The sequence below is a fragment of the Halichondria panicea genome, chromosome 3 (assembly GCF_963675165.1).
Source record: "Halichondria panicea chromosome 3, odHalPani1.1, whole genome shotgun sequence".
In the NCBI taxonomy this organism is placed as follows: Eukaryota; Metazoa; Porifera; class Demospongiae; order Suberitida; family Halichondriidae; genus Halichondria; species Halichondria panicea.
In genome coordinates this window covers 1,033,657-1,048,425 of record NC_087379.1, presented here as the reverse complement: position 1 = coordinate 1,048,425, position 14,769 = coordinate 1,033,657, and the positions used below count along the sequence as shown (strand labels likewise).

General features: G+C 44.0%; 4 protein-coding genes and 2 long non-coding RNA genes across 9 annotated transcripts in view; 2 read left to right on the top strand and 4 right to left on the bottom strand.

Annotated features, from left to right (window-relative positions):
• Window positions 1–971, top strand: part of LOC135333352 (dnaJ homolog subfamily C member 25-like) — a 32,825-nt gene extending 31,854 nt beyond the window's left edge. For all 3 annotated transcript variants that reach the window (XM_064528330.1, XM_064528332.1, XM_064528331.1), the window contains exons 5-6: window positions 87–254; window positions 542–971. In XM_064528330.1, coding sequence (XP_064384400.1) covers window positions 87–254; window positions 542–657 — 284 coding nt within the window. In that variant the 3' untranslated portion in view covers window positions 658–971. The remainder of the gene's footprint in view (window positions 1–86; window positions 255–541) is intronic.
• A 25-nt stretch (window positions 972–996) lies between these two features.
• On the bottom strand, window positions 997–1,735 carry LOC135333393 (uncharacterized). 2 transcript variants are annotated; one of them, XR_010393860.1, is made up of 3 exons: window positions 1,453–1,735; window positions 1,278–1,383; window positions 997–1,216 (listed from the first exon to the last, which is right to left on the bottom strand). It is a non-coding gene; the product is annotated as an uncharacterized LOC135333393 (long non-coding RNA). The 2 variants fall into 2 exon arrangements; XR_010393859.1 differs by having other exon boundaries at window positions 1,278–1,735.
• A 59-nt stretch (window positions 1,736–1,794) lies between these two features.
• Window positions 1,795–6,626, bottom strand: LOC135333081 (CWF19-like protein 1). The gene is made up of 14 exons (XM_064528009.1): window positions 6,619–6,626; window positions 6,470–6,554; window positions 6,325–6,403; window positions 6,160–6,267; window positions 5,990–6,096; window positions 5,800–5,928; window positions 5,615–5,733; window positions 4,718–4,805; window positions 4,554–4,664; window positions 4,067–4,077; window positions 3,691–3,955; window positions 3,496–3,588; window positions 3,075–3,191; window positions 1,795–2,669 (listed from the first exon to the last, which is right to left on the bottom strand). Exons 1-14 carry the CDS (start codon window positions 6,624–6,626, stop codon window positions 2,445–2,447), a joined length of 1,545 nt encoding a protein of 514 aa, XP_064384079.1. The 3' UTR covers window positions 1,795–2,444.
• A 69-nt stretch (window positions 6,627–6,695) lies between these two features.
• LOC135333286 (serine/threonine-protein kinase WNK1-like) lies at window positions 6,696–9,916 on the top strand. Its single transcript, XM_064528213.1, has 3 exons — window positions 6,696–6,799; window positions 6,980–8,535; window positions 8,961–9,916. Exons 2-3 carry the CDS (start codon window positions 6,991–6,993, stop codon window positions 9,876–9,878), a joined length of 2,463 nt encoding a protein of 820 aa, XP_064384283.1. The 5' UTR covers window positions 6,696–6,799; window positions 6,980–6,990; the 3' UTR covers window positions 9,879–9,916.
• Window positions 9,917–10,595: 679 nt separating this feature from the next.
• On the bottom strand, window positions 10,596–13,357 carry LOC135333398 (uncharacterized). Its single transcript, XR_010393866.1, has 3 exons — window positions 12,761–13,357; window positions 12,145–12,658; window positions 10,596–11,756 (listed from the first exon to the last, which is right to left on the bottom strand). It is a non-coding gene; the product is annotated as an uncharacterized LOC135333398 (long non-coding RNA).
• A 77-nt stretch (window positions 13,358–13,434) lies between these two features.
• Window positions 13,435–14,750, bottom strand: LOC135333080 (CWF19-like protein 1). The gene is made up of 7 exons (XM_064528008.1): window positions 14,743–14,750; window positions 14,594–14,678; window positions 14,449–14,527; window positions 14,114–14,220; window positions 13,924–14,052; window positions 13,739–13,857; window positions 13,435–13,495 (listed from the first exon to the last, which is right to left on the bottom strand). Exons 1-7 carry the CDS (start codon window positions 14,748–14,750, stop codon window positions 13,435–13,437), a joined length of 588 nt encoding a protein of 195 aa, XP_064384078.1.
• Between the last annotated feature and the right edge of the window lie 19 nt (window positions 14,751–14,769).

Sequence of the window (14,769 nt, the reverse complement as noted above, 5' to 3'; positions counted from 1 at the left end):
AGGAAGTAAATAGTTGCTATAATAGCATCATTCACATCGTACGCCCACCACACACACTCACACAATAAGTTACTGCCCCCCCACAGAGCAAGTGTACCGTCACTACTATCACTACGACCATCGTCGAGGGACCTCCCAGGTGGACATCCGAGTGATTGTGGGTGTGGCCATCAGCGTCATCTGTCTGGTCCAGTACCTCGGCTGGTGGCACTCGTACAATACAGCCATCACTGCAGCTCTCTCAGAATGCCAAGGTCAGACTAGTTTGCAATGCTTGTGTACTGAATGTTATGAGTGGGCGGTGTATTCAGGTTACAGTGTTAGTAGGATTGTTACTGTGTCCACCCTAAAACTACAGCCTCATTTATAACAGAGCATTGTTAGTTGTGCATCCTCGTAATGTTGCAGTGGCTGTTCCATTCTGATACACTTTGAGTAGGAATATTGCTGACTATACGATTTCTAAGAATGTGATCGACACACACCATGTCATGCATACACTGTAGTTTGTTAACTGATCATGACTCCCCTCCCCACACAGGTACAAGATGCGCGTGCAACTATGAAAGTGTACCAGCTCTACAAGGAGAAATGGGAGAGATCATTAACTTTCAGCAAACACTCAGTGTCTATGCACATGATTCCTGCTGTCACTGATCTTCATTCATTATTAATTTTTATCTCCCCAGTCCTATTATAGTCATAATTGACCATCTATCTACTTTACTCCATGCAAATTGATGTTACAGTGGAACCTCTGTTAACAACCACCTCCGAATAAAGGCCAGTTGCTATATAACGGCCAGGCACCTAGGTCCCAAATGAACAGTTTGTGTACAAAACAACCTCTCAACAAAGGCCACCTCTGTATATAAAGGCCAAAACATAATTATTGTTCCCCAAATGTGTCCGTTATACATGTAGTTAGAGGGATTCCACTGTATATTCAAAATCATTGCCCATTAATTGCTCGACAATTATAATCCGATTACAATGTATGAAAACATAAAATTTTTTATCAACATTATAATTACAACGCGTACAAAAATGTGATCATCATTGTCAATAAAATAATTATGGTGAAAAAATATTAATGGGTCAATTTCTTTATATCATTTCTAGAGCAGCTTTCATCTCCTCGTCATTTGTTGCCAGACACGACTTCCAGTAGATCCAATTGGGCAGATTCAGAACAAGAGGAGCAGCCAACACCTCCCTACAGCCGATATTGCAACCAATAAAAGCATTCAACATGTCATTAATTGGTTTTTAATTACCTTCCAAATTGGAGAGAGAAATGTCCGTACGTATTGTTCCAGGAACTAGAACAGTTTTTGTGTTCACTCGATAGGTATGATGACAGATTTGTGGAAGAGACATTTGCTGAGTATGCAATAAAAAGGTTAGAGGTGTGCATTGTCGGTGTGACGAGACTCACGGATATGTTCTTACCTACTCACTCTTGAGAGTGCTGTTTACCTCATGAGCTCACAGTAGTAGAAACATACTATAACCTATATTCAGTGATCTGGTTGTTTGTCTGCGTGAGTTGGTGAGAAAATCGTCTTGTGAACACATTTCCCCCATCATCAAACTCTGCCAGGATTTATGGGACACCAGTGTACGCAATCTGTGTGTGTGTGTGTGTGTGTGTGTGGGACACCAGTGTACGCAATCTGTGTATGTGTGTGTGTGGGTGGGTGGGAGGCCCTTAAAAAGGGTGTGTGTGGGTGGGTGTGTGTGTGGGTGGGTGGTCCTCAGAGAGGGTGTGTGTGTGTGTGTGTGGGTGGGTGGGTGGGAGGCCCTCAGAGAGGGTGTGTGTGTGTGTGTGTGTGTGGGTGGGTGGGGGGCCCTCAGGGAGGGTGTGTGTGTAGCAAAACTAATAGATTCTGGTAAAGAGAAGTATTGATAACTTATAGCCCCTATTCTATACGCTTATTAGCATCGATTACAGGCCGCATTAAAATATGGCCTGGTATTGCATGGGTGATAGTGTGCATGCCCTTCAAATTACTCAGAATATGGGTAATGGTACTACGAACGTAAATTATACCGTTTACTAAGAATAATAATGTTCCGTAATACTTTATCTCCATGACTGAGTTCTGTGAAGCTGTGGCTTATGTCATCTATTGCGTTGGTCTAGAAGGCTTGAACACTAATTTTAAGACAGAAGAGGCTCTCATCTACTATATCTAGGATGGTCTTATAGCCGGGTTGTCTTCACAAGTAGAAGTCAAGAGGCACCATACACTTCCCATAGACTGTACAGATCCAAGGTAAGACATCCTGACCATACAACCGTCATAGAGTAGATGAGAGCCTCTTCTGACTTTAGACTAGTGTGAAAGCCTTCTGAAACAACGCAATACTAAGCTGATGTACATAGATAGAAAATAGACGAGAGAAAGGATTCTGGTGAATAAACTAGCGAATGTGCACTATCACCATGCAATAGGTACCAGGCCGTATTTTAATCGGCCTGGAATCGAGGCTATAAAAGGCTTAGAGAATGGTACGTAGAACATGGTACAGCTATGATGTGTGTGTGTTACCTCTGAGGGTGGTGTTTCCCTGGGCAGTGTCTCAAGCCACACCCCCATACTCCACCCATACTCTATGAAGGCTTGTCTCAGAGCATCAGATGGAATCTTGGTCACTGGAATAACCTACAGTGACCACCATTACCATCACACACTAACCATACACAACTATCAGTCAACACATCTACCATACACACACTAACATGTACCGTATTTCTACAATGTTTCCACATAATTATGTAAGTTTGCGAATGCTAATGGCTTCACAAACAAGATTGCAAAGACCTATATTGTATGACATCACGATCTTTGCTAGATGGCCTCTTTCTAAAATCATAAAACCGTTGAAATTGAATACACAGAATTCAAGTTATGGCAGCTGAAAGAGTCCCTGACCCATTGAATGAGAAATCACATTCCTCTGTTTGCCCTCAAAACCTTGTAGCCTAATCTCAACACACCAACCATTCAACACACCAACCATACAGTATCAATCACATCACATGATAATACGGCCTTAACGGTACTGACCTGTAGTTGAAGATGCTGTAATTTGTAGTTTCTCTTGAAGATGACACACGACTGATCTTTGCTGTTGAAGTACTTCCTCAGAGCACTCTTAAACTTTCCAAGCTCCTCCAAAACCTCCTACAGTAATAGAGCACAGGTCATACAGTGTACATGCATGATATATGGTATAGTGATCTCTGCTTACACAGTGGGCAGACCAACAGTGGCTGTACTAAAGAGGTGGTCTGCTAACACAGGTCCAAACACATGCTATGGAGACTTTGGGGCCCATTAACCTGGCTGTATTATAGAGGGTGGCCTGCTTACAGGCTGACCACTACAGACTGCTAAATAGTACACACAGAGCATGGAAACATACTCTCCACAATACAAACAATGACTATACACACACAGCAGTGGTACACACAGCACATGAACTCACTGGTGGTGCGTCAGTGGAGGCTGCATAGTGACCGATGGGTAGGACCAGCACATGCTCTGGTACCATCCCACCCTTGGATAAAGCCAGGTACGTCTATATAGGGTATACAATACAAACTGTTAGTGGTCTGCTATTTGTGAGCTACATTGTATTTTGTATGTGCAGTATTAGCAAGTACAACACACTCTATCTCACATGATCTCCGATGGAGACCACGAGATGTTTCTCCACTTCCTTGCCTCCCAGACAGAACCAGCACGGCCCCCTGGGCTGGGGAGGGGGTCGTCTCTTTGCAGGGGGTCCTCCGTCCTGTTGTCTCTTCTGTTTGCGATGAGCGGAATCAAGAGCCCTCTGGTCAAAGAAGAAGTTAGGCCCAGCCTCCTCTTGAGACTCCCTCTGCACAGTGTGTGGGAGTAGGTACACAATAAACTTTGACCTCTGCAAACATGGTAGATTTGAACTACAACACAAAATAATGGTGATATCTAGAGATACATGTATAGGACTCTCAGAGTGCTACATAACGCAAGTTTTTGCTTGGAAAATTGGACAATGCAGTGGCCCCCTTAACTTCCGAGCTTCCTGAGTTGGATAGGTGTTCTAAATAACCAATAATTATTGACAAGGAGAAAGTTGTAATCAGAATGAAAGAAGTTTTTGGACGTTTCTGAATGATAATACATGTTTTATTTTGAACTGCTGTATATATTATACATTTTGAATGTATAATAAACTTCAGTGTGTGTGTGGGTGGATGTGTGTGTGTGTGTGTGTGTGGGTTTTGAGAGTGCAAAATAATTATTATATAGACTTTAGTTCTTGTTCAGAGCTAATAAGCTTGTAGCTAGGCCGCAGCTAATTATGATGTCACAATGAGAAGGTGTGGCTTCCTGCCTCAAATTACCTGCACTCCAGGCCAGGGGCAGTCCCACTTGGGTGGTGTTTTGCACCAACCAAGTGGCCCCTTCAACCTTTTAACTGTTACTACTACACTGCAATGTACATGTATATTGGCCCTTCAACGATAGCTAGACATTATAGGATAATAGTTTTCTTACCAAAGATTTGACTAGTTCAGTGTAGGGACAGTTGGTGGCAGTGGGTGGTTGCTGAGTCAGCTCTTTCTCGTCCATGGAGCTCATGGGTGTGACAGAGAATGCATACAGATACTGCAGGTATGAAGATGATGACATCATTAATAACTAGAATGATTTCAACTCACTCTTTTCTTCTTGTCTGGATTTCCCACTTGAGCCAAAGCCAAGAATCGTGTCACATGATGTGGCTTGCCTTGGAGGATTTTGTGATTCCTGCATGAAATGAAGCACAATACAGTTAGCATCAAAAGTTGTGGAGGTATTACTGTGTAGGGATTTAAAGATGGGATGTACGTATAATTGCCGAGCGGGAAGCGAATAATCGTACTACCTGATTCTGGCCCATGTGGATATATTCGTATATTTGTATATATGTCTGCAACGGATGTGGGTTGGGTTCCCCCGGGGGGCATGCATGCAGACAAAGAGGCGTGGCCATCGTTAGCGTTAGCATGCACAGTACAGCTCTCGTGGCCATCGTATAGCATGCAGGCCCGAAGAAAGAGACTACAGCTTCTAGAGCAAGAGATACTAGATATGAACACCCGATCTCGTAGTGCAAACCGCCGTGCAGGTCTCTCTGCAGAGCAGAGAGAAAGAAACAGACAACAGGACAGGGACCGAAGAACCAGTATATGTATACGTATGCCCTAGTTATATTTTAAAGGGTCGAAACTTTAGTTGTGTTGGTCAAATCATGCACATTCATTTTCTGATATTTAGAAAAACGCCTTTCAATACGTTCAATCGTAATTATGTAGTGCTAATAGTAGGGTTGGATCGAAAACAGCAAAAATCCCCCCTCACTCATATCTGGATCTCACCCAAAACTCAGGGACAGAGTTATTTTGAATCCCAAAAAAGCCTTTCAAGTTAAGGCCTTTTTCTGAAAAAAAGAAATCATCGCTCGTTTCAAAAAAAAATGTTTTTAGAATACCATCTAAACAGGCTTCTAGAACATCAGAACTCAATTTAAAGAGCAGACTCTAATACTTCAAAATACAGGGATGGTCGTACTGTACCTGTACGGTATTCTCTCATAGAAGGTTTGGTGTAGAGCTGCAAAATGGTAGCGTGGCTTGAGACACATGGCCAGTTTACTCAGAGGCTTTGCCCCCACTGCACTCAGGTCCAGTCCGTCCTGCATGAGCATAAGATATTATTAAGGTACTGGTCCATCCTACAATAACTGGGAGCTAGGTCTCACAGGAGCCACTGTGAACTTGTCCACTGCCCCGGGCCAATCAGAGGTGAGGAGAATGTCCACTCCACGGTAGCCCTCTCCACTGCACTGACCCTCCAACCAGGACACATCAGAGTCAGTGAAATATGGTCGCTAGAGGGAGAAACAAAAACTAGTTCAACAACTTTTCCAGGTGATTGGGAAGAGAACTGACCAATAGATTATCTCCCTTGTCTTGATGCTGATAGGTCCTCCCCTGGTAGCTCCCACTGAGATAGGCCACCCTCAGACCACTGGACGCACTGTACACTCCACGCTGACCTGTAATGGAGTGTGACTCATGTGTGTACTGATAGAGTGGTTAACAACATGCATACACTGTACCTAGACATGTGACATTGGGGCAAAGCTCTCCTCCATCACGTGACAAGTCTCCATAGAACTGGCCATGCTCAATCGAACACGGGCCAAGGATGAACGTCGGTAGAGGCACTGTGCATGGGGGTGTAATAAATGTCAGAGGAAGGTGATTTAATATCGTTTAATTACCTGTTTCCACCCCCTCCCGATACTTGCTCCACTCCTCCTGGCAGTCAGAGCTAAAGAAAGATCCAACACACAACAGCAGCTACATAAAGGGACAATAAATGCACTGGCACTGCAGTGAGTGTGTGCATCCATTGTATGTAGCTACCTCAAAGTCTTTGTTCTTGGAGAGGATGCTCTGGACTCTGCTAAACAGTTGCTTGAAGTGACCCTCCACATCTCCACACACCAGACTGAGTGAGGGGGAGAAGGAGATCTAGGTGAGTACACTTGCACTAGAGCTAGCTAGCTCCTTACATTTTCATCCTTGACTTGGTGGTATTCTAAATAATGCACAAAACCTTGCAAGTAGCCACGCCCCCTTTTGCTTGCACAAAGAAGGGGGCGTATCTCGTTCTTGACTTTTTCGTTGTGTTTGCCGCTACAGTTCTCTATCTCTCTGTAACTTAACCTCTACCAAGCTTTCTATACAGTACAGGTAAGATCAACTGAATAGCTGTCCTGTAAACCTGAGCCTCACTCTCTGTATGGCTTTGTTTTTCAAGTCTTGGCAATAATTATTACTTTATATCTAGACGTACATAGTGAAAGGATTCTTTTTTGTTATATATCCAGCTGGATTGCGTTTCTAATATTGCGTGCTTTTCTATTCACACAGTAACGAAGACAATGGCTGTAAATCCACAAGCTTTCGAGCAGTTCACTCTGAGACAAGTTCGCATCACTGAGAATGAGTTTGGACGAGGTTCCTACGCTGTTGTCATGGAGCTAGAGTATCGAGGACTGAAATGTGCCGGCAAGAAGCTTTACCGAGTTCTCTACGATACTGGAATCGGGCATGCAGCACGAAGGTATCTGGAGGAGTGTCACCTGCTCAGTCAAACTAGACACCCCAACATTGTCCAGTTTCTGGGAGTCTGTTTTGAGGAAGGCTCTCAGTTCCCCATCCTAGTCATGGAGTTCCTCCCCACCAACTTGACCAGCTGTCTCGAGCGCTACGGTATTCTCCCCGATGAGATCAACTTCTCCATCCTCCATGACGTCTCACTGGGCCTGGTCTACCTCCATGGCCAAACACCAATCATTGTGCACAGAGACCTCTCAGCCAACAATGTCCTCTTGTCCACCAACATGACGGCCAAGATATCTGATCTGGGGGTTGCTCGAATATTGAACCTCACCCCCCTTCAAGCGAGTCGAATGACTGAGACCCCTGGCACCCCAGCGTACATGCCCCCCGAAGTGATGGTTGCCGACCCCCACTACGACACCAGTGTGGATGTGTTCTCCTTTGGGGTCATGATGATTCACACCTTCACAGCAGAGTGGCCACTACCAAAGATCGGCCCCAACAGAATCGATCCTGCTAATCCTGACAGACTGATACCAGTGACGGAAGCTGAACGACGTGAACATTTTCTTCGAAAGATTACCCCAGACCACCCTCTGATGGACCTCATCATGCGCTGTCTCAGCAACAACCCTCAGCGAAGGCCTAGAGCAGTGGAGATAGTGGGTCGGATGGTGGGTGTGGTACTTGAACACCCTCCCTCCTTTGAGAACAGAGTGGAGATGCTCCAGCGAGTGAGTGCCCTACTGACAGAGAAGAGGGAGCTTGAGGAGGAGGTTGTGAGGAAGGACTCGGCAATCCAGGAGAAAGCAGGAGAGAACGAGGCACTGGCGGAGGAGAAAAGACGACAAGAGGAAGAAAGTGAAAACACTGTCGATTGTATGCAGTTGGTGCACTCCGTGGAAACTGATCAGTTGAAATTGGAAAACGAAAATCTTAAAGGTCAACTCGAAGATAATGAGACAATTGTTAACATGAAAGATGCTAGAATTACTGAGGTAGAAACTCAATGTAAGCAACTCACTGAAGAGGTGGAGCAACAAATTGCCAACGTCAACTACACTCACAACGAGCTTGTATCTAAAGCTACAAAAATAGCTCAACTGGAAACAGATGTCACCAATCTCACTGCACAAGTGGAACAAGAGCAAGCTTGTTTAGCTGACAAAAACTCTATTATCGCTCAAAAAGATTCCACTATTGCTGTCAAAGATTCAACAATTGCTCACAAAGATTCGACTATTGCTCACAAAGATTTGATGCTTGCCTCCAAGGACACTTCCCTTCAAAAGAAAGAAGCCACCATTCAGAGTTTGAACAACCAGCTCACCAAAACTAGAGACTACCTGACCAGCAAACCACAGGTGAGCTCATCAACACTGTACCACTAAGTGCACACATCTGTACCGTCGTATCTCTTATTGTATAGTCAACCTAATGTGCCTAGTCCATTTAATGTTCCAATTGAACTCAAAGTTATAATTCTGTTTTTGCTATGCTCGGTAATTCGTCAAAGTAGCTGTGTGTATTATAGTGTGGCTTGTAATTATAATGGCTAGCTATAGCATGTGAATATATTCTGCTATAATCACGACTCCTATATAAGAGCCAAATTATATAATAATAAGCGGAAAATTATGTTCCACAGGATCGATACTGTTATAATAATTGTGTTGCCATGGTAACCTTATAACATTGTTAACCTGCATGTGATTACATTCCCTTAATTAATAGACAATCATTCATCACATGCAACACACAAGTTATTGACTCTCTGTATATTCTCCAGTCCCTACAGGTTCAGTTGTCCTACAGTCAGTGCTCTGAGGCTCCAGTGAAGATGTCTAGTGGGCAAGCGATAACCATCAATGGCAAGGTCTACTATGGTGGAGGAATCTGTGATTACGATGATGACGATTACTGTGTCCACTGTTACGATCCGCCACAAGACGTCTGGTCAACTCTGCCCAGACTTCCTGTACGCTGTTTTGGTCTGGGGGAGGTCAAAGCTGAACTGGTAGCAGTTGGCGGTATGATTTCATCCATCTCTACATCCAACGTGGTACATGTGTTTAACAAAGGAAGGAACTGGAAACAGACGATCCCACTCATGCCCACAGCGAGGCATTTATCAGCAGTCGTTAGTCTCCCAACACATCTGGTCGTAGCAGGAGGTTCGCTGAGCCCTGGTAACTTTATTGATATTGTTGAGATCTACAACATCAGCACCTCCCAGTGGAGCGAGACAGACAGACTACCATATGCTTGTTACTACCAAAGAGGAATTGTCTACAACAACACAGTGTACCTAATGGGGGGATATGACGGCAATTATCTAAACAAGGTGTGTGCTGCTCAAGTCGACAAGCTCATTTCAGCAGACCGACAGGATGATGGGAGTGCCAACAAAGCCGACTCTATCTGGAATACAATATCCAACACACCGTCTTACCTTCCCTCCCCTGTAACGATATCCGACACCCTCTTTGCTGCTGGTGGAGCGGTTAGTGAACGTGAAGCCACTCAAAGGATCTACGCCTACTCATCCTCGATGGACTCCTGGCTCTACGTTGGTGATCTACCATCTCCTATAGCAGGAGCTGCCACTGTGTCACTGTCTCCATCACAGTGCCTTATGATTGGGGGATGGAACAATGTAAGACAATCTACTGTGTATAAAATTAGAACTGCAACAACTATTTCTTAATTGTTTTGGTATAATTATAAAATTATAAATAACCCAAATTTTCATGATAATTGTTTTCTAGAGTGAAACATGTTATACTAGCTTGCATGGTACTAATTACTAGTAGAGGTTACAGTATAAGTAGAGGTATATAATGTGTGTATAGCATGCAACCAGCCCCTCCCCCTTATTGACTATTGCAATGTCAGCATAACTACCCTCCTCCAGCTCATGGACAGCATTCTAATACAACATTGGGACAAGGAAAATAATTGCCCACTGATATTGATCTGCACTCCTATAACTATATAATATATGGCCAACCATAATTATTATTGGACAACTAGCTAATACACAAAACAATTGTAAAAGTGAAAATATCATCGTTGTCAGTTGCATATGAAATCAAAATAATATGGTTCAAAGTTTTTCCTTATTTCTAGAGCAGCTTTTGTCTCCTCGTCCTTTGTTGCCAGACACGACTTCCAGTTGATCTGATTGGGCAGATTCAGAACGAGAGGAGCAGCCAACACCTCCCTGCAGCCGATATTGCAACCAATAAAAGCATTCAACATGTCATTAATTGGTTTTTAATTACCTTCCAAATTGGAGAGAGAAACGTCCGTACGTATTGTTCCAGGAACTAGAACAGTTTGTGTGTTCACTCGATAGGTATGATGACAGATTTGTGGAAGAGACATTTGCTGAGTATGCAATAGAAAGGTTAGAGGTGTGCATTGTCGGTGTGACGAGACTCACGAATATGTTCTTACCTACTCACTTGAGAGTGCTGTTTACCTCATGAGCTCACAGTAGTAGAAACATACTATAACCTATATTCAGTGATCTGGTTGTTTGTCTGCGTGAGTTGGTGAGAAAATGGTCTTGTGAACACATTTCCCCCATCATCAAACTCTGCCAGAATTTATGGGACACCAGTGTACGCAATCTGTGTGTGTATGTGTGGGAGGAGGGTATATGTGTGTGTGTGTGTGTGTGCGTGTGTGTGTGTGTGTGTGTGTGTGTGTGTGTGTGTGTGTGTGTGTGTGTGTGTGTGTGTGTGTGTGTGTGGGACACCAGTGTACGCAATCTGTGTGTGTGTGTGTGTGTGTGTGGGTGGGAGGCCCTCAGAAGGGTGTGTGTGTGTGTGTAGGTGGGTGGGAGGCCCTCAGAAGGGTGTGTGTGTGTGTGGGGGGGTGGGTGGGAGGCCCTCAGGGACGGTGTGTGTGTAGCAAAACTAATAGATTCTGGTAAAGAGAAGTATTGATAACTAAAAGGCTTAGCCACTATTCTATACGCTTATTAGCATCGATTACAGGCCGCATTAAAATATGGCCTGGTATTGCATGGGTGATAGTGTGCATGCCCTTCAAATTACTCAGAATATGGATAATGGTACTACGAACGTAAATTATACCATTTACTAAGAATAATAATGTTCCGTAATACTTTATCTCCATGACTGAGTTCTGTGAAGCTGTGGCTTATGTCATCTATTGTGTTGGTCTAGAAGGCCTGACCATACAACCGTCATAGAGGTAGATGAGAGCCTCTTCTGACTTTAGACTAGTGTGAAAGCCTTCTGAAACAACGCAATACTAAGCTGATGTACATAGATAGAAAATAGATGAGAGAAAGGATTCTGGAGAATAAACTAGCGCATGCGCACTATCACCATGCAATAGGTACCAGGCCGTATTTTAATCGGCCTGGAATCGAGGTTATAAAAGGCTTAGAGAATGGTACGTAGAACATGGTACAGCTATGATGTGTGTGTGTTACCTCTGAGGGTGGTGTTTCCCTGGGCACAGTCTCAAGCCACACCCCCATACTCCACCCATAATCTATGAAGGCTTCTTGTCTCAGAGCATCAGATGGAATCTTGGTCACTGGAATAACCTACAGTGACCACCATTACCATCACACACTAACCATACACAACTATCAGTCAACACATCTACCATACACACACTAACATGTACCGTATTTATACAATGTTTCAACATAATTATGTAAGTTTGCGAATGCTAATGGCTTCACAAATAAGATTGCAAAGACCGATATCACGATCTTTGCTAGATGGCCTCTTTCTAAAATCATAAAACCGTTGAAATTGAATACACAGAATTCAAGTTATGGCAGCTGAAAGAGTCCCTGAACCATTCAATGATTAACAAGAGAAATCACATTCCTCTGTTTGCCCTCAAAACCTTGTAGCCTAATCTCAACACACCAACCATACAGTATCAATCACATCACATGATAATACGGCCTTGACGGTACTGACCTGTAGTTGAAGATGCTGTGATTTGTAGTTTCTCTCGAAGATGACACACGACTGATCTTTGCTGTTGAAGCACTTCCTCAGAGCACTCTTAAACTGTCCAAGCTCCTCCAAAACCTCTTACAGTAATAGAGCACAGGTCATACAGTGTACATGCATGATATATGGTATAGTGATCTCTGCTTACACAGTGGGCAGACCAACAGTGGCTGTACTAAAGAGGTGGTCTGCTAACACAGGTCCAAACACATGCTATGGAGACTTTGGGGCCCATTAACCTGGCTGTATTATAGAGGGTGGCCTGCTTACAGGCTGACCACTACAGACTGCTAAATAGTACACACAGAGCATGGAAACATACTCTCCACAATACAAACAATGACTATACACACACAGCAGTGGCACACACAGCACATGAACTCACTGGTGGTGCGTCAGTGGAGGCTGCATAGTGACCGATGGGTAGGACCAGCACATGCCCTGGTACCATCCCACCCTTGGATAAAGCCAGGTACATCTATATAGGGTATACAATACAAACTGTTAGTGGTCTGCTATTTGTGAGCTACATTGTATTTTGTATGTGCAGTATTAGCAAGTACAACACACTCTATCTCACATGATCTCCGATGGAGACCACGATATGTTTCTCCACCTCCTTGCCCCCCAGACAGAACCAGCACGGCCCCCTGGGCTGGGGAGGAGGTCGTCTCTTTGCAGGGGGTCTTCCGTCCTGTTGTCTCTTCTGTTTGCGATGAGCAGAATCAAGAGCCCTCTGATCAAAGAAGAAGTTAGGCCCAGCCTCCTCTTGAGACTCCCTCTGCACAGTGTGTGGGAGTAGGTACACAATAAACTTTGACCTCTGCAAACATGGAGGATTTGAACTACAACACAGATGGTGATATCTAGAGATAGGACTCTCAGAGTGCTACATAACGCAAGTTTTGTTAGGAAAATGTGTATATTGGTCCTTCAACGATAGCTAGACATTATGGGATAATAGTTTTCCTTACCAAAGATTTGACTAGTTGAGTGTATCAACTATATATCCCTATAGGGACAGTTGGTGGCAGTGGGTGGTTGCTGAGTCAGCTCTTTCTCGTCCATGGAGCTCATGGGTGTGACAGAGAATGCATACAGGTACTGCAGGTATGAAGATGATGTCATCATTAATAACATGTAATACTAATGGGACTAGAATGATTTCAACTCACTCTTTTCTTCTTGTCTGGATTTCCCACTTGAGCCAAAGCTAAGAACCGTGTCACATGATGTGGCTTGCCTTGGAGGATTTTATGATTCCTGCATGAAATGAAGCACAATACAGTTAGCATCAAAAGTTGTGGAGGTATTACTGTGTAGGGATATAAAGATGAGGACATGTAAGATGTGCGTATAATTATAATGAAGTATTTTTGATGAAGTATTTTTGAACGGTCAAAACTTTAGCTCCGTTGGTCAATTACATTCATTTTCTGATTTTCTGAATGTTTAGAAAGATGCCTTTCAGATTATAATTATGTTAAATCGTAAGTGTATACTTATTTTCAGCCTGTTATTAGCAGACTCTAAATATACAGGGATGGACGTACTGTACCTGTACGGTATTCTCTCATAGAAGGTTTGGTGTAGAGCTGCAAAATGGTAGCGTGGCTTGAGACACATGGCCAGTTTACTCAGAGGCTTTGCCCCCACTGCACTCAGGTCCAGTCCGTCCTGCATGAGCATAAGGTATTATTAAGGTACTGGTCCATCCTACAATAACTGGGAGCTAGGTCTCACAGGAGCCACTGTGAACTTGTCCACTGCCCCGGGCCAATCAGAGGTGAGGAGAATGTCCACTCCACGGTAGCCCTCTCCACTGCACTGACCCTCCAGCCAGGACACATCAGAGTCAGTGAAATATGGTCGCTAGAGGGAGAAACAAAAACTAGTTCAACAACTTCTCCAGGTGATTGGGAAGAGAACTGACCAATAGATTATCTCCCTTGTCTTGATGCTGATAGGTCCTCCCCTGGTAGCTCCCACTGAGATAGGCCACCCTCAGACCACTGGACGCACTGTACACTCCACGCTGACCTGTAATGGAGTGTGACTCATGTGTGTACTGATAGAGTGGTTAACAACATGCATACACTGTACCTAGACATGTGACATTGGGGCAAAGCTCTCCTCCATCACGTGACAAGTCTCCATAGAACTGGCCATGCTCAGTTCAACACAGGCCAAGGATGAACGTTGGTAGAGGTACTGTGCATGGGGGTGTAATAAATGTCAGAGGAAGGTGATTTAATATCGTTTAATTACCTGTTTCCACCCCCTCCCGATACTTGCTCCACTCCTCCTGGCAGTCAGAGCTAAAGAAAGATCCAACACACAACAGCAGCTACATAAAGGGACAATAAATGCACTGGCACTGCAGTGAGTGTGTGCATCCATTGTATGTAGCTACCTCAAAGTCTTTGTTCTTGGAGAGGATGCTCTGGACTCTGCTAAATAGTTGCTTGAAGTGACCCTCCACATCTCCACACACCAGACTGAGTGAGTGGGAGAAGGAGATCTAGGTGAGTACACTTGCACTAGACCTAGCTAGCTCCTTACATTTTCATCCTTGACTTAGTTGGTATT